The 21,447-nt window shown below is 42.0% G+C and overlaps 1 protein-coding gene across 8 annotated transcripts in view; it reads left to right on the top strand.

Annotated features, from left to right (window-relative positions):
• SMARCA2 (SWI/SNF related BAF chromatin remodeling complex subunit ATPase 2) overlaps positions 1-21,447 on the top strand; it is a 172,089-nt gene that overhangs the window by 134,740 nt on the left and 15,902 nt on the right. For 6 of the 8 annotated variants that reach the window (XM_022573582.3, XM_089913258.1, XM_022573583.2 and 3 more), the window contains 2 exons: positions 4,024-4,241; positions 12,246-12,299. In XM_022573582.3, coding sequence (XP_022429290.1) covers positions 4,024-4,241; positions 12,246-12,299 — 272 coding nt within the window. The remainder of the gene's footprint in view (positions 1-4,023; positions 4,242-12,245; positions 12,300-21,447) is intronic. The other 2 variants (XM_022573584.3, XM_022573586.3) reach the window with 1 other exon arrangement.

Below are 21,447 nucleotides of genomic sequence, written 5' to 3'. Positions count from 1 at the left end.
GTGGAAAAGACAACCACAGTGAAACAATGCGCCCGGAGTTGGCTTGTGGCTTTTGTTTGCTTGTCCCTGTTTACCTATTCATAGTCATGGATCCCTTCTGCTGCCGCCTGGTATTGTGGAGTTACATATGATAGCACCCCACTATACCACAGGTTGAGAAGAGCAAAGATAATGCACACTTTCTGGACTGTTCATCTTTCACTAAAAGATGTAGTGTGTGTCAGGATGACAGAGGGGCACGGCTGGACCCACGTGCAGCTGATTCCCGGGTCTGCTGTGTGCTCTGTGAGCTGCAAAGTGTTTCCTTTAAAACGGCTAATCCTGCACGACCATCTCCTGCATTTTGTTATCAGAACCTAGACACAAACACACACACACACACGCTGCTTTCTTAACTCATTGGGGAAAGAGCCACTCTGTATTCATCCTTGCACATCCTGTGTCATGATCATGTATTCTTAAAAAAAAAAAAAAAAAAATTGAAAGAGAAAGAGAAAAAGAAAAGGGGGGGTGGGGGTGGAGAAGGTTGCCATCCAGTGGAGGAAAGAGTAATTCCCAGCTTCATTCAGGAAAAAACGCAGGCTGAAATATGCTTAACTATTTTAACTTGGCTGGGGATTTTTATCACCAGAAGGGTTTTTTCCCTAGTGGCATCGGGACCCAAATGGGTGCCATGTGCCTTTAAGGGAAGAAGTGCCTCACCAAACTTCGCTGTAGTTGTGTCTCACCGTTTGGGTAGGGAAGGAAAGTGTTAATTTCTTATTTGTACACTTTTTTTCCCCCGACTTCCTTCCTATTCACTTCATTAAATCTAGAGGCAGTTCAGCATGGGAGCCGTCTGTATGTTGAATTAGGGCTCGCACTCTTGCGCAACACGTCACCAGTCGGAAACTGGGGGTTTGCTTCTGTGATTTATTTCAATATTGTGCTGGTAAAAGGTTTGGAAGGGAATTCTTTGTGGGGTAGTACTTGAGCATTGTGTAGCAAGTTTTGTGTGTGTGTCACTCGCCCCTAGCCCTGAGTGGTGTCAGTGAAGCCAGTTGAATAAATAATTTTTTAAGGAGGAGAATAGTTTAAAATTTTCCATGCATAATTTTACTTACAGGCAGGAGTAATCTTACTCCACTCGAAGTGCGAAAAGCACGGGGAAATATTTAGTGAATTGATTTCCATTAGAAAAAGACCCTTAGAAATCCCTGAACATAAAGCACTGCATATGGATGTGTTTGGGGTCTTTGGGGAGGAGGGAAGATGTTTTGTAGTTCTCTGCATTCCTGCATAAAACCTTAATTTAAGGGGAATAATGGTCAGTACTTTGTGTGTTTCCTTATGATTCCAAAACCTAAATTTACTAAGAATCTGCACGTATTAGCAATTGTAATAAAAATCGTTTCACTGGTTCTTTTTGCAGTTTAATTTGTTTTCGCTTCTTAGCTACTCCCAGATTTAGAGACTGAAAAGTCCAAATATCACAAGCTTATGCTTTGTTCCTTTTTTGCAAAATTAAGGGGGGAGGAGGTAAAGTAGAAATATTCTTTTCACAGCTTCCCCCTCATCATTTATCCCACAGAAAAGAAAAACAATGAAAAATTTTACAGCATGAAACTGAAAGTGAAGTGTCACAGTTGTTCGGGATTTTCTTTAAAGAGAATAACATACTGTATTAAAATATTTGAGAACATGCACATTGCTTTTACTTACATGCATTTAATGAAAAAGTCTTTTATCCAAAAAAAAAAAAAAAAATTCCTCTTAGACTGCTCCAAAACCATGCAGCCTATTTTTTTTCAAGGCACTAAAATGAGCTTTCAAATACAAAAATAAAAGCATACCTGGTTTTAATTTTTAAAAAAATAAATTTGAATATTAATTTGTTTTCTTAGTGGCTTAATTGTTCAAATGCAAGTAAGAATCAGAAACCACCTGAGCTAAAATCTCTAATTCTGCTGCCTGGAATAATAAGGGGGGGAAAAAAATATGATAAGTAGTTGTCAATATTAAAACAGGCTGAAGGAGGAAGGCTTCGGGCCTTGTAGTGGGTAGAATGAAACAGCAGATTTGAGTATCCACAATCCTTTCAGTATTAAATTTTCAGTCAAATAAAATTACTTGTATATGAAAACATAGCCTTTCCCCAGCTCTCTTTTTTTTCCCGATCAGCTGATGAAGAGACTAGCAGCTCGCTGCTTTGCTGGCTTGTTAATTTTATCCCCACTAACTGTGATTTCCGATAGCCGGCCTGCCGATAGTGGTAAGGTAAATATCCTTTTTCGTTGCCGTCTTGAAGATTCAGTAGAACTACATCCCAGGCATGTGTAGGTGTGTAACACATCAAAGCCGGTGTTCTCCGTATTTCTGTGTGTAACTGGGTGCTTGAGGAGAGCAGTACCATTAACTGTTGACAAGCCTTGCATGCTGTATTTATTATTAGCATGTTCAGCCTCCAAGATTTGCGGGACAGTTTCCTCTTCTTGATCTTCGCTTTAGCTGCAGTGTGTTTAGCTGTATAGTGGGTGTCCTGCTTTTAGGCAAATGAATGTTAATGAAATAACGTGGAGCTTTTTTTTTTTCCTTTTTCTTTTTCCTTTTTCCTCATAACCCATCAGACCTTGCCTCCTTTTATAGTGGTTATCATCTGAACACTGTAGGATCGTGATGGAAATTGTCTTTTGATTATTAAGGCCTAGGCTCAGACTGTCCCTTTAGGATTCTGTCTGTGTGCATGTTGCTTCTCTGGGGTTGCACGTTGGAAGATGCATAGAAAACCTTTTTTTTTTTTTTTTTTTTTTTTTAAATCCCACTGGCATTTTTAACATGCCAGGTTGTTTTGTGTTCTGCACCAGGTTTTCTTCACAAAACCTTTCTTTTTCAGAAGGCATTGTACATAAGTGAAAGAAATTATGTCTGGGCTGTAATCACTCTTTATATTGATTGTTATACTCACATGATCATAAATATTAGCCATGTTTGGTGCTGTGGAGAAATGAAGGTAATTGCCTGATGAATAGAGCTCTTTTCAGCCACGAGACATACTGGAGGCAATATTAAGGGGCAGGAGGAACAAATAACATCACTCATTTTGTGTAAGAAACCAATCTCGAAATGTAATTTCAAGGTCTTTTTAAAAATCTTCTTTTCCATGGTCAAATTTTCTCTTACCTATTGTTGTTTTTTTCTTTGCAGTTTTTGTTTTTGTTTCTGTTTCTTTCCCTTTATTCTTCTTAAGTTTTGAGATTTCCTAGGGGGAAAAAAAAGTTTAAACTTCTGGGTCTGTCACATGGATCTTTTAGCCATTTATGAACAGGTTTCTTTTTATACCTGGTTGTTTTTATAGCTATTTTATTATCTCTCTGCATTAGTGCTGCTGGCTCTGGTTTAAAGCAAGCGTTTGCAGGTAATTGGAAAAAAGTGTTTTTTGTTTGTGTGTGTGTTCTTGATCTGGATGGTTTAAGTGCGTTTACCCAGGAATGTGGCTTTGTACTTCCTGTTTCCTTGTTTACTAATTGCTACGTTAGAAGAAAATCTGGACGGAATTTTGATTTTGTGTTGTGAATCACGAATAAATTGATGTTAAACCTCAAAGAAGAGAAGATCAAAGCTTATATGATTGTAAGGATGTAGTCTTAGGGAAATTTCTTCTTCACTCACCCCTTTTTTTGGTTTCCCTTTTACCTTCTACGGTAATGAGACAATAAAGGTCTTTATCTTATATTGAGCTGAAATGTCATTTGGTTTTAGTTATCTTCAAACACTTAAATGTATAGATCTTTTCATATTTGTCACATTCTTTGCTATTAGTGTTTCGGGCCTTCGCCTATTTTGCTCATGAAACAGACTTGGGTTAAAGATGCATTTATCCAATATGGTGGTCTTCTGTTTTTTCTTCTTACTTCACTGATTACTGTTAACTTTTACTTTTTTTTTTTTTTCTGTTGTTAGTTTCATTTTATTCGACTTATGTAAATTGTTTTCTTTTCGGTATTCTCTCGTCTTGAATTTTTCTCCTTCGTTCCCTATTAACAGGCCATTGAAGACGGCAATTTGGAAGAAATGGAAGAGGAAGTACGGCTTAAGAAGCGAAAAAGACGAAGAAATGTGGATAAAGATCCTGCAAAAGAAGATATGGAAAAGGCCAAGAAGAGGAGAGGTCGCCCTCCGGCTGAGAAACTGTCACCAAATCCCCCTAAACTGACAAAGCAGATGAACGCTATCATCGATACTGTGATAAACTACAAAGACAGGTGAGCGTTTCGTTCCTTCACCTCCATCATCTTCATCAAGACCACAGGTAACGCTGCCTGCAGAGCAAGATTTATTAAGGTGTATGCTGGGTTCTAGGCCCTTTCTACCTCCTGTTTGATGGTTTTTGCTCCAGAGGTATCAGTAAACTTGTACTCTATTCAGAGAGGCTGCTCTTGATATTTTGTGTAATAGTTTACCAGGTGTTATTTAAGGTATTTGGAAAGAGGAGTTTAGATGACCAAATGGAAGAAAAAAAAAACCTAAGCTGGAGAAGGGTTCTTTAAGGATTTCCAAAATACCATCACTGATGTGGAAGCATTGGAAAGAGAGTGAAATTATACCTTTGGATTGAGGTGTTAGAGGAGAAAAAGAGTCCTATCACATATTTAAGGTAAATGTTCATGCTAGGACTTTGTTTTAAGCCAAACCGAAGCTTCCATCAAAAATACCTTTCCTTCTTTCCTTCCAAGACACTTGAATTTCTGAGCACTTGTTTGAGCCATCTCCCTCTTTTCTCATAACCCTACCTAGACAGGATGGTTTTTCAGCAAATTTCCCTCTTTTTCATGGAACTTTTGAATGTGAACCTTGAGAAACCTGTACTGGACACTATCCCCAGGCCACTTTTAAACAATAAACAATATTTGAAAACCAAAGTAAAGATGTTCTTGGGTGTCAGGCAGCCCTATATAGTCGATAAACTAGTTAGGCTACATTTTGGTTGGTTGATTTGATTTCTACTCAGTAATCCTGTGATGCGGTTTTAATAGGAAGATGACATCTCACTTCAGTTGAAAAATTGAAATTTTTTTTCCTCTAAGTTACATAGTGGCATGAATCAACTTTTCGTTACCAAAAATTCTTGACATTCACTGGTGTTGCTCTATATAACTGGAATTGTTTACTACAAATAAGTTGTGCTTTTAGTTCTTCGTGGTAATTTTAGTTGCATGTCTTCATCCGAGGAAGAAAACCTCATCGTGAAGATTAAGTAGTATAAAAAGCAAGAAACTTTCAGTGGGGTTTTACTGACAGCTCCTTAGAGAAAACATAAAGACTTTTCCGAAATGGTGAAAGGGACATAGGAGCAGATGCGTGTGGAAGGGTCAGAATTTCTTGCTCCTCTCTGCCTACCAGGTCTCTCAGGTTCCCTGCTTACTATTTTCACTATTATTTTCCTTTTTTTTTTTTTTTTTTTTAAAGTCATTCCCTTTGAGCATTCTAAAATGGCCACAAAGGGCAGCCCCATTACATTAGGTTTGGATAAGCTGTTCACTGACACAGGGGAATGACAGTAATCTAGGAAGGAAAATTTGGCCACGAGATCATTCTTTGCCCAGATGAACATGCCAACTTCCTTGTAAACCCGGAGTCAGTAATTCTCTCTGTCAAGTTTCTGTTCCTCCCCAGCTGTACTGGTAGATTGGCTGGAAGCAGGAGTAGTTTCCAGGAAGCCAGGTTGGACAGTTACACCTTATTTTATCAGCGCCTGGTGTAGAGAAAAATAAGCAGAGAGTATCACTCTGCACATACCTCTAACTTTTTGCCTTTGTCCCAGGAGAGTGAAAATGCCTGTGGCTTGGACCAGGTGTGCCTTGATATCTAACAGGCATTGTGTTCATTACCTGCTGAGTGAGCCTAGGCCTGCTGTAACACTGAGAAGAGCCAAGAAAGTCCTTGGAGGTTTGAAAGCCAGGCCTTTTATGCCAGGTGATGGCTGTCTCCTCCTTTAATGGTGTAAAAGGAGTCACCAGCCAGTGGACCACGTACTGCCAACAGATGGTTTTATTTCATGTTTCTCTTTTTTTTTTCTTTTAAGCAAACACATAAAGCTGGAGAGAGTTCTTATAAAAACGTCAGGGTTTCCCCCCTCCCCCCATTTTTGGAAAAACCTAAAAATCTGGCAGCACTCTACCTAGCCTTCCCTAAGGTAACAGTAGGAGTGGAACCCACACCCCAACCCGTTGCAGACTGTCTGCTCTAGGCGGCCACCATCGCCGTCGCTCACTATCGTCCCTCCAGTATGGAGTGTCAGTTGCCATTTATCATCGTGTTTTTCGCACCTGGCCCACTTCACTCCTTTATATCACCTGCTGGCTCCGTAGCCTTTCAGGTTTGTGATTTCCTGACGCACAGGGCTATGGGCTGATGACTTCTCCAGAACCCACCCCCAAATACAGACTAGTATGATGTTAGGTCTCTTTAACCTCAGCTAAGCATAGCGCAGTAGTTTAAGCTCTTGTCTTGGTTGAACTACCTGCATTTGAATCCTGTCTCTACCATTTGCTACCTGTGGAGCAGCTGGGCAATTTACTTAACCTCCCTGGTCCTCAGTTTCCTAGTCCACAAAATGGAATGATTACTGTACCTGCCTCTAGAGGCATTAGGAAGATTTGATGAGTTAATATAGCTCTTTGAACAGTTTAATTATTAATAATCAGCCTTTCAGACGATTTATAGCAAATCAGGTAGGTGAATGGAGCTCTGAGCACTATAAAGAAAATGTCCTTGCTCGTACGGCTTTCATATTGTTATTTCCAAAACCAGAAAACATAGCTTCACTGGGAATGATGACTGAGCATGTCTTTGCTTGTACTATAGGGAGAGGCTATTTAAATATTTCAACCTGCAGACACTGAATCATTTGTTTGTTTTCCCCCTTTCTCTGGTTTTATTTATTTGTTTTACTTTTCCTGAAAGTACCCTGGTAAGGCCCCCCATTCTATTACTGCCCACGTTTAGGTACTTCTGGGAAGTATGTTCTAAATTCTCCACTGCTACATGTTTCATGTATATTTCGTGTTAGTGATCCTCTAGAAAAAAAAGCACTTACTCAGTTTGTGTTTTTTATGTCTCTTACCAAATTTGGTGCTCAAGTAGGAGGTACTCAAATTAGGAGGGCCTTAATTAGATACATCATATTTTTGGTTGGTTTTAGAAAATGCTGCTGAGAAATGTACTTCGCCATGTGTTGAGATTTTTGCACCAGTAAAGTCAGTGACTAATATAGTAACTCAACCTACCTGTGAAAGAAGTACCACCTGGACTAACCTCCTTCCCATCACCTCAGTCAAATGTTACAGCTCTGACAGTCATGTACATTAGCAGCGTATTAAATAAGAACTGCCATCTATATTTAACTGATACATAAGAATTAATTAGCTCTTATGAGACAGTTTTTTTTTTTCAAACTTCTTGCATGATTCTGGGACAGATGTATTTTTATTGTTTAAAAAGAACTAGGATAATTTGTGTCTATTTATTGCCTTTGTTTTCAGTGCCAGTCCTAATTTTTTTTAGCGGGATGCTTTTTAAAAATGTGACCCCCTCTCCCCTCCGAGAGCCAATAATTCTGTGTGATTCACAAATGTAAAATTTTTCTGCGGTAATCTCTACTAGAGGTAGCACTGATCTCTTGTTACCGTTCCCACCATTTTATTTCTCCAAATAGAAAACTTGATATGAAGTATTATTGGAAGGCTTTGTTTTGATTTGTTAATAAGCATGGTTATGTAGAAGGCTTTTAAAATTATATTCTCCCTTTATATAATATTTAACCTAAGATCTTTTTTCTCTTGGAAAAGGGATCCATCCTAATTTGCATCTGTACCCTTTAAAATTGCCCCTGTGAAGAGATGGTGATGGTGAAAAAGCAGGGTCTGGGTTTGGTGGAGCTATTCCAAGTCTAGAGACATGGCTTACAGTTCCTTGGATAAGGAGGGAGATTCCTAGAGGGATTCTTAGTGTTTGAAGGGGTTTTAGCTCTACCTGGTCCAGTTTCCCAGATGTGTCCCCCTGCATCGCCTCTAGCAGACCATCATCTAACCTTGTGCGGACATGCCCAGCGTTAGCTCACTGTGTCAGGAAGCCGTTTGCGACACCAAAGGACAGCTCTAAACACGACAGGCATTTCCTATATGAAAACAGACTCAGCCCTCTGACTTCTAGCTTTTGTTCTGCTTGGAACTTCAGAGCGTCAATCTGTTCTCATTCCGAGAAATGTCCTTTAAAATATTCATAAACGTATCTGCCTTAGGACATTCTCCTTCGGGTTGTAACACCTCACTTTGCTATCTGAGTGATGCCTGGACTTCCAGCCATCCCAGTACCCCCCAACTCCACCCCGCCCTTAGACACATTTTACTTTCTTAGTGTCCCATGGAAAACATAGCACCCAGAACTCCAGAGGTATTCCGATGGCGGCTAATTGCAGGATGGCTAGCCTTCTTATTCTGGACACCAAAACTCTGTTAACATAACTCAGGAGCGTGTTAACTTTTTTCACCAACCTTGATTCAGAGTTAACTCACGTTGAAAACACGACTTCTTGAAAAACTCCCTCTCCCGCAAAACATACACACAGTTCTTATCTCACGTGAATGCTGCCAAGGTTAGCCTTTCAGCTAAACCTCTGATTTTTTTTTTATCCTGTATCGACTTATTCCTATATAGTTTCATCTTACTGATTTTTGTACCACCATTCTAGCCTATTGATGTAACACTGATTATTTTATGCCTTTTTTTAAAAAGCAAAACAAAACCACGTTTACTTGTTTTCCTAAGTTGTTGTCATCTGAAGATTTGCTATAAGCTATTGCGAAGAAACTTCTAAAGGGCAAAGGACAGGTCTTCTCTGACATGCCCCTGAAAATCACTTAAGGTTGACGTGAATCTATTAATCGGTAATCTTTAAAGTTGATGAACCGTCTGTGAACTCACATGACCATGCTGTCATGTCACCCACATTCATCTATCCTTTCTCAAGGTTATCAAAAAAAGCTAAAACCAAGATATACCGTGTTTGTGGCCTCTCCAGTCCATCAACCTAGAAACCCTGTGGAAAGGATGAAATGAGGTTAGCTTGCCATGGCTTTTTCTAAGGGACCCCCTACCGGTACTTAACGATGTCATTTATCTTCTCTCTGTAGCCCTGTGGCATCTGAATAATTTCCTCTAAATTTTGACCAAGGGTCCACATCAAGCACAGCCGCCTCGAGTTTCCCTTCTCCTTTTGAAATTGGACACTTAGTCTTCTGATTCCATTTCTAGTCCCTGTGATTTCTTAAACATCATTAGCAAAAGCAATTGACACACTCTTTCAGGATGTAATTAGTTTGCAACTGGACACTTGAACTCATCTGAAGCTTCCTGATATGCTCTATCAACTCTCCTATCAGTAGCTTTTGTTCAACATTTATTATGCCTTGCTTTTCAAATCTGAGCGTCGTTCATGTTCCCAAAGAGTCTGGAAACAGAATATGAGGAGGTTATCATCACCTCCTCCCGCTCTGACCAGGAGGAGTGTACTGCGAGGATGGGCCTCGCTGTCTGCAGAGGGTCTGGACTTCAGGTGCAGCTCTGAGGATGGACAAGGGAAGCGGCGGGGAGGCGCTGCCTGACCCTGGCACACAGTGGGGCAGCCAGGCGTGGCCAAACGGCTCCTTCCTCCCTGATACCTGATGCCCTTCAGCCTCTGCTCTCTTCCCGGAGGCTAGACTGTCTTCTTCTTGCCCCTCATTTTAAGAAACACTGATGACTTCCCTAGGAATGGTGGAAGGCCTCAGCTTCTTCTGAATCTTAGCTCTCCCCACATTGTAGAAAATCATTCACTGATCCTGGAAATATTAATTGTATTATTCCCCCCTTCTTTCCAGCCCTGAGGGCCAGAGGGTAAAAAAAGACTCACGGTACTTACCTCCACTAGCTCGCCATGTGGTAGAGGAGATAGCCCGGATAGTACTGAACAGGCAGGTGGCCTGGGAGATTCAGGGAAGGTGGGGTCACGTGAGCCCCTTAAATAAGAATATAATAATATTATCTTGAGTCTATGGTCTCTTTTGGGGGGGAAAATATATATATGTATATGATATATATATGATATATTTATATATATGATATATATATGATATATATATATATATGATATATATATTTATATATATCACTATCACTGCATTTACCGGGGAAAAGAGAGCCGGCGTTTTACCCCGTTACATTATAGTACCTTTCTAAGGACTTGGGAATACTGCAAACCTAAGGACTAAGTGTACTTGTTTAATTCCTGTACACGAATTCCTATATACAGATGGAAAGTCATTTGTAGCATTTCCCTCGTTTAGAGTAAGGCTGAGCTACTGTCTTAAAGGCCCACATATCGTCAACCCATATTCCAGAAGGGATGGGCTCTTACTTTAAAAAGTTGGCCTTTTCTTTTTCCAATATTATCTCCCCAAAGTGCTTTATCTGAAGCGTGTTCAGGTATTTGTGATGTCGAAGGCTTTCCCTCAGTTATCATCATCCCGAGTCTTCCATCCAAGGTGGAGTAATCACACCAGTGTCCACACTGTCTCTTTAAAATTGATTTGTAGTAACATACATTTTGAAAGCCAAATCCATACCATCATTTAATATGCTTTTTTGTTGTGTTTGTACTTCTTTTTCAGTCAGATTGCTGACCCGTGTAGGTCTGTCCCCACATACTCCTTATCAGAATCGTTCGAAAGCATTCTGTTGGAATTTCCTTTGATCAGAGCCTTCCTTCCCCGATGAGGTGTAATCTCCGTTAGTGCCAGATCATAGAACCATGCCCACCTCTCTCTCCAAAGTATTTGCAGTATGTCCTGTAACATGTCTACAGAATGCTCTTCACGACTACACATTCTGAGACAACACGGTCTATTTCAGCTTCGGTATCCCCTTGGTTAACACCCATCATCAACTCAGGGTCCCCAGTGTGTTGGGAGAAAAGTGGTCCCAATTCTGTGCCTTATTCCTAACACGCCCTTACATACAGAGTTTCCTCAGCATTTCTCCCAGGCCCCCCACCACTTCTGTGTCCTCACCCACCGTCTGCCTCAGGTCCTTTACCATCGTCGCTGGCCGTGCCTGGACGGCTGCATGCTGCCTGCTTCTCCTCCTGCCTCTGATTCATGGATCCCCTCTCGTCAGTGGTTACTTAACCACTTTCAGTAGCTTCTCATTGCCTACCCGATAGTGACCAGACTTCTCACCGTGGGAAAGATAGCCTTCCACAGCCTGGCCCTAGGACCTTCCCAACTTCATCTTCCAACGTGCAACTCTCCCTTGTATGTCAGACACTCCACCCGATTCTCTGCTTTCCCAATATCGCCTGTACTTTTCGCCTCGCCACTCCCGAATTTATGCTCTGCACCTTCTGTAGTGTCTCCTGCTCTCCCAGGGCACAGTGGGTGAGGTCTCTGAGGAGGGATGTGTAAGTGGCCAGACGTGGGCTGTGTATGCCAACGGCACCGTCTTTGCCTGGAGTAAGATCTAGAGAGGATGGAGGGGTTTCCCAGGGCGCGACACCCCTCTCAGCCACTTCTCTGCCACCACACGAAGGAACGCCAGTGGTGCAGTTGCAAAATCCTCAATGGAAGGGGCTTCCCTAGAGGCCTGGAGAAGGAAGGGCCAGAGACCTCACGTGGTGGTTGTCATTTCCAGTTGAAGATCATTAACTTGGTGATCTGTTGGAAAAGAATGGAGGTCTGGGAAGGAGAGCTGACTACCTAGATGGTGTTCAGAAACCAATTTAGGCTGTGGTTCGGTGCACCCTCTGTGTGCTGGCTGCTGTAATAAAGTACAGTATCCCGTTTAGGGTTCACAACCATTTTCTGAGGTATTATCCCCATTTTACAAGTGAGGAGCTAGACTCGGATAGGCCGAAGCTACTACACTGCTAAGGTCACCCCCTTACCCCCGCCAAGCAAACGCTGCCTTTCCTCCACTGCTTCTAGAACGACGGATGGAAACGTGTGGAGGGAAATGAGACCAGAGTAACAGGTATTTACGCGTCCGGGAGAAGCAGGAAACGTCCCCAGTAATCTTCCCAACAGTCCCCCGAGGTTGGCAAGGCAGGTAGGTGAGGAGACTGAAGCTTGGAGCGTGAGATGAATTACCCGAGGTCACCAGCCTAAGAGGAAGGAGCCGGGCTGGGACGAGGACCCAGGTCTTCTGACTCTAGTGTTCTTTCTACTCTACCACAGGTGTAACGTGGAGAAGGTGCCCAGTAATTCTCAGTTGGAAATAGAAGGAAACAGGTCAGGATCTGTCTTGTATTCCCGGGTCTCTAAATACAGGTATCCCTTGGTCCACCAAACAGACTGATTTCCTAAAGACTCGGCCTTTGGAAGCAAATTTCTCCGGTGGCCTCCTGACCACCCCTCCTTGGAGTGGGAGGTGGAGGCACAGATATTCTCAAACACCTGTCGTGGCTTTTGAAGTTTTTGTGCTGTGTTGTAATTTGGGCGTGTCCATCCTGTAACTGCACTCCTTACAAAGGCATCAGGAGCCGCCACTGAGCGGGACGGTCCCCCAGCATCACTCGGCCATGGGTTTCTGTTGCTTTCCCCCACCGCTTCCAGCGCAGCTTCTGTCTTACGTCCCACGGGCCTCTTAACTCCATGCTGTCTTGGTTTTGAAGCTTACTGAGAAGCACCTGGGGTGCCGCATGCGCGTGCCTGCCCTGTCTGAGGTTGTGGAGTCAGTCACGTGTGCGGAGGGTCTGCGCACCAGGTGGGGCTCAAGGCGTGACTTCTGGGCTTACCTGTCCTGTGCGGGCTTAAGCATCCTCGGGCAGCTTGTTTAACCTTTGTGTGCCTCTGCTTCTGTCAAGTGGGAAGCAGAAGTGTTTTTTTCCTAGAGATTTTGCAACACTGAGATGATGACAGTTGAGGCAGAAAGAGGGATGTGCGTGATTCGCCAGGGTTAGGAGTTGTCATTAGTATACTGAAAGTAACATTTCTTTCCCCCTTTGGGTCAGCCGGTACTTTAAAAAAAATATCGATCCAGTACTTTGCCATCCATATTCCACTTTTGTCAACTGACTCGATGACGTCCTTTATGGCACTTCTTTCCCCCCCTGGTATAGGATCCAATCTAGGGCCAGGAGGCAAAAGAATTGAAGCTGTGTCCTGTATTTCAGAATAAATACCATCACTAGTTGTGGCCTTCCCTTTTACATAGGGAGATTAAACGTGGGGTGATTTGTACCCATCCATATCTGTGCGGAGGTGAAACTGGTGGGCAAGATTGTCAGTTTTGGGTATTTCTTATTGTAAACAGTGAGCAATCCTGGAAGCCAGACACACAAACTATACTGTGTACTAAGAGGCATCAAGAATGGTGTTCTGTTTTTGCCATCACGAGAAAGAACTCAGTCTGGATTCGAGTTTCGGAACTGAAACAAGAAACGCTTGACTTTTGGGGGCTTGAAATAATGAACTACCAGGGTAAATCTTTCCAACTCAACCACGTGGGAAGGAGGCTTTATGGTCTCTAAAAGGCATGATATAGGCTAAACGCCCAGCGCAGTGCACAAGGACAGGCCTAGGCTCCTTCACCCCACATCCCCTCTTCCATCAAAATAATCATGTGACCATGAAAAGTGGATTAATAACGTTAAAGGGTATTAAGAGCCCCCAGTGTCATGCCTCGGCTTTCTGAGGAGACGATATGACCATATGTAGTTAGGATCCAGATAAATCCTCTTACTGAAGACACATTTAAACTGCAATTTCCAGAGGCATAGAAGGGGCTTGATGTTTGCCTCCTCAGGACTCTGCGGAGTCTGTCTGGTCCCGTACTGTCACATATGCTTCTCCTCCCCAGAAACCCGAGTTTAAGACATGTTGTTCAGAGCTTGCCTTATGATTAATTTTTAAACATTCTTTAAAAAAAAAATCCCTCCATGTGTTCAAAAGCACTGAGCATGTTCTATGTGTCAGTCTCTGTGTAAGTATTGAGAATGGGGGGGGGGAAATGAGTAAAATGGAACCCCTTAAAGCATAGTTGGAAAGAGTTATATAAAGGAATAACGCACATCTACGGTATGAATCAAGTGTACACGCCAGGTGGGAGGGTAGGAAGGGGGAAAGCAGAGTCAGCCGGTGGCTTGTGGGAGGAGTAGAAATCCCCCAAGCAGATGGAGGTGAGGGGGTGGGCGGAGGCAGCCAAGGTGCTGAGACCCATGTGTGTAGGTGGCCAGGGAGGAGGTATGGAAAAGCAGGACCCCTTCTAGAGACCACACGTCTCTCAGTATGACTGGGTCCTCAGGTGCAAGGGAAGAGGGGCATAGCATTGGACATGGCGATGGGGGTGAAGGCAAGAGAGCAAAGTACTCAGAGAGAGGTATGATTGACAGGACTTAGGGCAGACCAGATGTGAGAGGTGGAGGAGAACTTTTTAAGGATAACTTCTGGTTCTGTGTCCTGAGTGGTAAGTGAAATTTACATTTACAGAAATATGGCTGAAAAGAAAGGTGGCACATGGTACCCAGCCCTACATACTCCATCCCAGGAAATCTAAATTCCCTCCATGGCTATTAACAGCCCTTAGCGTCGTGATTATGTTGTTAGTATTGACTGTCCCTTCAGGACCGGCTAAGAAGCTGTTATAGTCAAAATTTAGTTTTAGCAACATCGGCACCAGACATTCGGCATTTCTTTAAGTGCGGGAGGGAGGCTGTGACCGGATGTCAGGCTCAAGCCCCTTTGCATTTAATTAGATTACAGAGAAATTGCCATGAAATACAAGTGTGACCAAGTGGATACACTTAGAGAATCTTAGTTCTAGGTGAAGAGCCTTTCTTCGTTTTTTTCTGTTTGGATACTTAGGGCTCAGCCACAGGGTTGGCAGTCTGTCTTGTGTACTAGCAGCGTGGGGAAGTCAGAACTTCAATTGATGTCCAGGGTGACGCTTCCCCGGAGTATAGTCCTCAAACTCTAGTCCTGGAGCTTCTTGGAGAATTCCCAGCGTGGTTAGAGGCTCTGGGAAGTTTTGTGTAAAGTAGCCTGCTGAACTTTGTCTAACCCAGCATTCCCCAAACTCATTTGACCAGTGAAGCCCCCTTTTCAGGGAACACTATTAATAATCCATTAAGCTCATGTTTCATGGAGCACATATTGGGAAATGCTGACTTAGAGCTCAGAAGTTGCACTTAGTCCAGAGAGAATCAGCTCAGGGAAATGCGGATTCTAGAACTTTATTTTGTCCTTCTTAAAAGTATTGATACTTTCAGATGTGTCCTGGAATAAGCTGCTTTGACTCCTAGTGACTTGACACTTAAAATGACGCTCAGCCAATTGTACCCACGTACAGCAGGTGGGCAGCCCACAGATAAACGTGGTCCATCTGCTTTCTGAGGCACAGAAAGCCTCCTCGAGGCTTCCAGCATCAGCCTGGCCCAGGAGCCCAGGGTCTCTGCCTCTCCGAGCTTCAGGACAACCAACATAAATGACCTCTCATTTATGAGAGGAGTCCCAGCTGGAAACAGCAAAACTGACTTTCTTACGGGGCTGATAAACTGTCTTCATAAGCACTCTCTGTCTTTTGAGTTAGAAACGGATTGCTCCGAAAGAGGGCAGTTATTTGGGCATAAGTGTTCTTGTGTATTCATGGGGAAGATATCTGCCTTGCTCCTTTAGAGTCGCACCTCATATGTCTTCCTGAAGAATTGCCTAAAACGGCCATTTTAGGAAAATGCAGCACTCAGGGTGCCTGCTACGACACACGCACCCCTTTGACAAAGTGACATTGGGGATCTGCAGCTCACGTGGAGAGGCATTTGATTTTGTTTGCCTGCAAAAGCTTTGTGGTTTTGAGTTTGATCACAATTCAGCCAAAAGTTCCGAAGCCTTTTTTTAACATTACGAAGTTAGAGACCCGGGGAAAGACCAAAGGACAGAACCTTCAGTGGAAGGGAAGGTGTGTCCTTACCTTTTGAAAGGAAGGCATCCTCTGAGTCACTTCCGGGTCTCCAAGATGAGGCGACAAAAGCTGATGAAACAGCGTGACCAGTGTGTCTATCACACTGAGACAGGTGGACAGTTAGGATTCTGTACCTCTACCTGCTATGATGAAGTGTCGAGTGAGAAAAAGAGGAGAAGAATCTAGGTGTCCCGAGTCAATATTTCTAAAAAGTCAGGTGACAGACGATAAGTCTTCGCAGTCGTCTCCTCAAAATGCTTGTCTAAATAAACGAGTAAATAAACAGTACTCTCTGAATCTCCTGTCCAGGTGATCACCTCTGACTTGCAGTCATAAGTTCAACGAGAGAATTCTGAAGGAATAAATAGGGACTTCATACAGTAGATTCTGTTGGTTGTAATATAGTAAATAAAAAATTTGTGGAATTATTGTTCTATTACTCTATTTATTTGGCCTTCTGTGGGAGAGTTCAGAGGTGCCAGTTGAGGAACTGTGCTGTTTATGGTGATGTAAATAAAGGTCGGTCACGTGCCCCTCGGATGACATTTTTCTGGGAAAAATCAAATTAGATTTTTGACTTATAGCATGTTTTCAAAGAAGGCAACCCATAAAAGTGTTTGAGGACTACTTTATTTATGGATGACAGTATGGTTCCAAATTACATTAGATTGTAAACCTTCATTTTGTTGAACAAGAGTACCTTATTATTAATGTTTATTTATGCTCTGGCATTTCTCCTTCTGGTCCTTAGTTCATGCCCTTTTAAAAACCTAGCTGAATGTGTATTGCATTTACAATTTGATGTCCTGTCATTTTTGTGTTTTTTTTTCCCATTGAATGTCATAATGAGCATTTTTTTCTGTTCTTTAAGGCACCTACTTTAAAAATACATAATTTTAGATTCTAGCCTTCCATTACTTGTTTTCTTCCCCCGATTGTTTAACATTTTGGCTGCCTTAAATTATTTTAAATAATGCTGTGATGAACATCTTTACATGTACATATAAAACAATATATATATATATCTTTATCCATATTCCAGCCTAGAGTAGATTACCAGCAGCAAAACCGTACATCAGAGTGTGATTACATTGAAGACTGTTGTTAAAGCCTTGCTCCTTTTCTTATTGAGCTGAGCAAGCCATTTAAGCCTCCTAACATGGGGGCATTTACCTTGCATAAACCTGATGTAACCTCATTTTGGTTGGTAACTCAGGCACATTAGATACCTAGTCCTTAACACAACCCTTGGGGTGATTTTTACAGCTATCCATCCCATATCAAAAGCAAGTCAACCCACATCCCATTCTGTTTTTGCTGTTACATCCTATATGCTTCAAGAAGTTGCGAAGTCGGATTTCCAAGCTTGTTAGGAGTCATCAGTATTGTCAGTCAATACTCAGTAAGACTCAGGTGAGAGACCTCAGTAGAGAATGCAGAGTGCGGGTACTCTGACACCTATTCTGTGACTGGCTCAGGTTTCTGGGGGCTTTCTAGATATGCAGGGTGCTACTCAGGTCTAAGTGCATTTTGAAATGGTATTTTTTAAGCCCTATAGGAATCTGACCCTGAAAAAGAGACACGTATTCACCTACTGCCCTCCAATGCTGACCCAATTTTTATGGGGTTTTTTCCCAAAATGATTTCCTATGTTTGATTCCTTTAGGACTGTAATCGTTTTCTGTAAAACGTTTCCAACTACAAATGGGTATTCTAAATCATGACGTCATTTCCTTAAGGAGGCAAGATAACCACGTTTTCATATTCATTAACTAACATAAACAAAACCTATGTCAGCTTTAGTTAAGATCACTTTTCCAGGAGTATCTATTAGGAGTTCTTGTCAACAGATCAGCTTCGGTAAGTAAAAAGACAAATCATAAAGCAGCCAAAAAAAAAAAAAGGACTCTCAACCAATATTATGAAAGACATACTGGCCAGCATTTTAAAGGAATAGGTTTCTAAGCTACTGTTACAGTCTTATGCACTCTTCCAGCTTTACCTAAACTGTAATCAAAGGTAGAGGTGATATTTATGTGATATTTATAATGTCTGTAGTCATTATTTTAAAGTCATAATAGTATAGATGTGAAATTCTTGCCATTCGGTTTGTGGAGGTAATTGGAGAAAAATTGGTTCCCAGATGAAGCATAGCAAAGCAGATCTCGTGTGTGTGTGTGTGTGTGTGTGTGTGTGAGCTCTACATGCAGGGTTTGCAAACCACCATTAACATAGTGGCATGTAGGGCTTTTCCATCGCATACACCATGACAGCATAGCCAGGTGTCCCTTTGCCCTTTCGTCTCTGTGGAGAGGAAATGTGTTTGCCCACCAGCACCTGTAAACTCTATTAAGTGCAGTGGGTTTTCCTGTATATTTGTAGTTTTAGGTTATTCTCCTCGCCCCCAGCACCCTACGTCTTATCAGGGTCACGTTTCTCATTGTGGTAGATCGTTGTATGAAATAGATCTGAAATCAGACCATTTTGGAGGAGGGGGACAGGTATCACTTTTGTCATGGCAAACAGTACACTTTGAGATAACAATTTATACTTAGGCCTTAAATGTGTAAAATGACATAATGGAAAATACCTTGGGGGTAGGGATAAGCATTTCAACAGAAACGGAACACCTTTTGCAAACCGTTGTACAATTAGTCCATTGTTCTGTACTTAAAAAAAAAAACTTCCTGGCAGTGAAAAACAAGTATTTGAAAAGGTATAATGAAAAAGCATTTGTGCAGCTTAAGTTTGAGAAAGAAATGCCAAGAATTCAAAAGTCTGTCAGGCTGCTTCACTTCCTTTTTCTTATTTACCTTTTTTTTTTTAACCTTTAATTTAGGGAAAGAATAAGTTACCGTAGCAACATTAGCAAGTGGTCCTGCTACCTCAGTGCATTCTGTAGGTTATATAAAAGCTGGATGTCTTCCAGGACCACCTGACTTTTCCTGCCCAGGGTCGCCATCAGAACTGTCCCCTCTGATAGAGATGGGGGAGGGGTTTTGACTGCATGTAAAGTGTTCTCCGTGGAGGAGAGAAAAAAACCCAGCATGCATAGAATTAAGTTCTGAGCAGCAAGGTACCAGGAGTTGTTTAATATTGAGGAAAACTTCTTCCATCTTTTTTTTGGAGGAAGGGTTCTTGATCCTGAATGGATGATGGAATATTTGAAGGGAGAAAAGGATAGAGAACGTTCTAACCGTGGAGTGAGAGGTGGGTCAAGCCTGGAGACTTGGAATTTGTGATAAAGGGGGGATTGGCCGTGGGCCCTGGGGGTACACAGGAGAGAGGCTGTTCTGACCAGAAGAGTCAAGTCAGCAGTACAGTCAGGGTTTAGAGAGGAGGAGTCAAGGAGGGCTTCGAAATCCAGACCGAGGTGTGTGAGTGGAGATGGTTCCAGCGGAACCACGAGAAGACTTCCTTACATGGCATCCAAGCCCTCCTTCAGCTCAGGCCCTTGGTTCTTAGCAGGGGGAATAAAGGAAGTGAGATGGGAATATTAAGCCAAGGAACCTTTATTTTTAAAACCGAATAAATTTATGTCATTTTACAGTATTGGCCCTGAGTCTCAGAACATTCAGCTCTCTCCTTTGTGAGCACAGATAACTGTGGACTTGTCTCCTTATAGGGTCTAGAATTTCTGTGTCCTAAGAAGAGGACATCAGACCAAGATTGTCTCAGCCATTTTGCCCCTGTTGGAAAGAGCTCTATCACATTCTCAGTGCAAACTGCTTCTTTCTTATTTCACCAGTAGCACAGGTGAAATTAAGAGTACGTCCATCACAGGTGTACAACGCAAAGATGTACTTGTAATCCGTCAATAGAAAAATGACACCATCTGTTGGTAATGCAGAAAATGACACTGAAGATGTCATTGAGGGTCAGCTGTTAAATCCCGAATCACAAAGAGGTCTGACTCTCTGTTGCTAGGGTATAAAGAATGCTAATTATAAAGAAGTCACTGATACAAATAGAAGAATGAATATCTATAAATTCCTCTTATGGCCTTTCAGAGATTCATTTACAGACCGGTGAAATGTTTGTGTATTTAAGTCTCAGAATGGGAGAAAGAAAAACAGACCAGAGATTGTGGCCCTATGCTGAAGGTGATAGCAGATGAAACAGTTTTTGTCATATACTGTGTGGTATAATTTATGGCGGTACAAATGCATTTCTCAACCTGGAAGGGGTTGGGGGGGGCGGGTAGGGGTGGCGGAGGGTAAGAGAACACCTTGGTTCTTGCCATGATAATCTTAAAATCCAGTTTCCTATTAAACTGCAGTCTTCTTATGCCTCTTGTGTTGGCCCCTGGTTTTAGTATTCATGAGGCCCATATGTGCATTAAAAAATAAAATAAAACCCTGACCCAGCATCACAGAAAAACTCGCCCATCCCTTTGACAGGCTTTTCGGTTAATTTATGCAGGCCCCTTTGCACTTCAGCATTTTCCCCACTGGTTGCTAGGCAACCATTTGAGTTAGTGCGCATGCCTTTTTTATGATAAGTGTCATTATGATTATTTTCTAATTATATGACTGGGACTATAGATTAAAACAGCATATTGTCACTCCTCCTCTGCCGCTGCTTCTAGCATTCTCACACACTCCTGGAATCACCTTCCAAAATTTACCTGATAGCGATTTATGGGGTGTTTTGTTTTGTTTTGTTTTGTTTTGAATATTTCTGCCTTCACAAAGGAAGTAGAGATGGCATCGTAAGGGAAAGGAGATTTTTTTGTGAAAAATGACTGTACTGTATCTCCCGAGCTGTTATTGATCTGGATAGGCTGAGTCAGATATTAGGGTCCTGAACCTAAATTATGAATACCTGGTTCCTTTGACCATGTCTGCTTCTAACATTAAGTGATGTTAAATGCTTACATTGCTTTATAGTCTGTTTCTCAAAGTTACAAAATGCGAAGCGTTCGTTGCTATTACATGTGCTTTCAAGTAAAGCTACCGTGAATTTGCGGGGAGGGTATAGCACTGATCCTAGGAACAGGAGACAGCCACACTTGCTAAATATGTTTGTTCTTTTCAGCACAAATGACTCCATACACACAAAATGAAGTTAGGCAAGATGAAGGGGTTCCACTGGCAAATAATCATAAAGGTTTGTGTAGTTCACAGTGTGGAAAAAATGCCCTAAGAGGAGTAAGACTGAAAAGACAGTCCCTGGTACATACGAAAGCTTTTCATTTGAGCTTCCAGAGTATATTCTAACACATTATTTTCTGAATATAAAGTGGATTTGAAAACAAAGGGATATGGAAATAAAGTTTTTTTTTTTTTTAACCAACTCAATTACTACTCATTTAGAAATGGAATTTTTGGTGGAATGGGACACTTTAAATATTTGTATCAAACTGAAGAGAGGTTCACTCTGAAAGAGAAGTCCACAGTGGCCTTCCCATATGTATGACAGAAGTGGAGATCTACTGGTATTCTAATGTCATTTTGAAGTTAGCACTGGGGGCATTGATCT

The sequence above is a fragment of the Delphinapterus leucas genome, chromosome 6 (genome assembly GCF_059928025.1).
Source record: "Delphinapterus leucas isolate spDelLeu-1000000601 "Yukka" chromosome 6, BTC_Dleu_Yukka2, whole genome shotgun sequence".
In the NCBI taxonomy this organism is placed as follows: Eukaryota; Metazoa; Chordata; class Mammalia; order Artiodactyla; family Monodontidae; genus Delphinapterus; species Delphinapterus leucas.
This window is presented reverse-complemented; position numbering and strand designations above follow the sequence as displayed.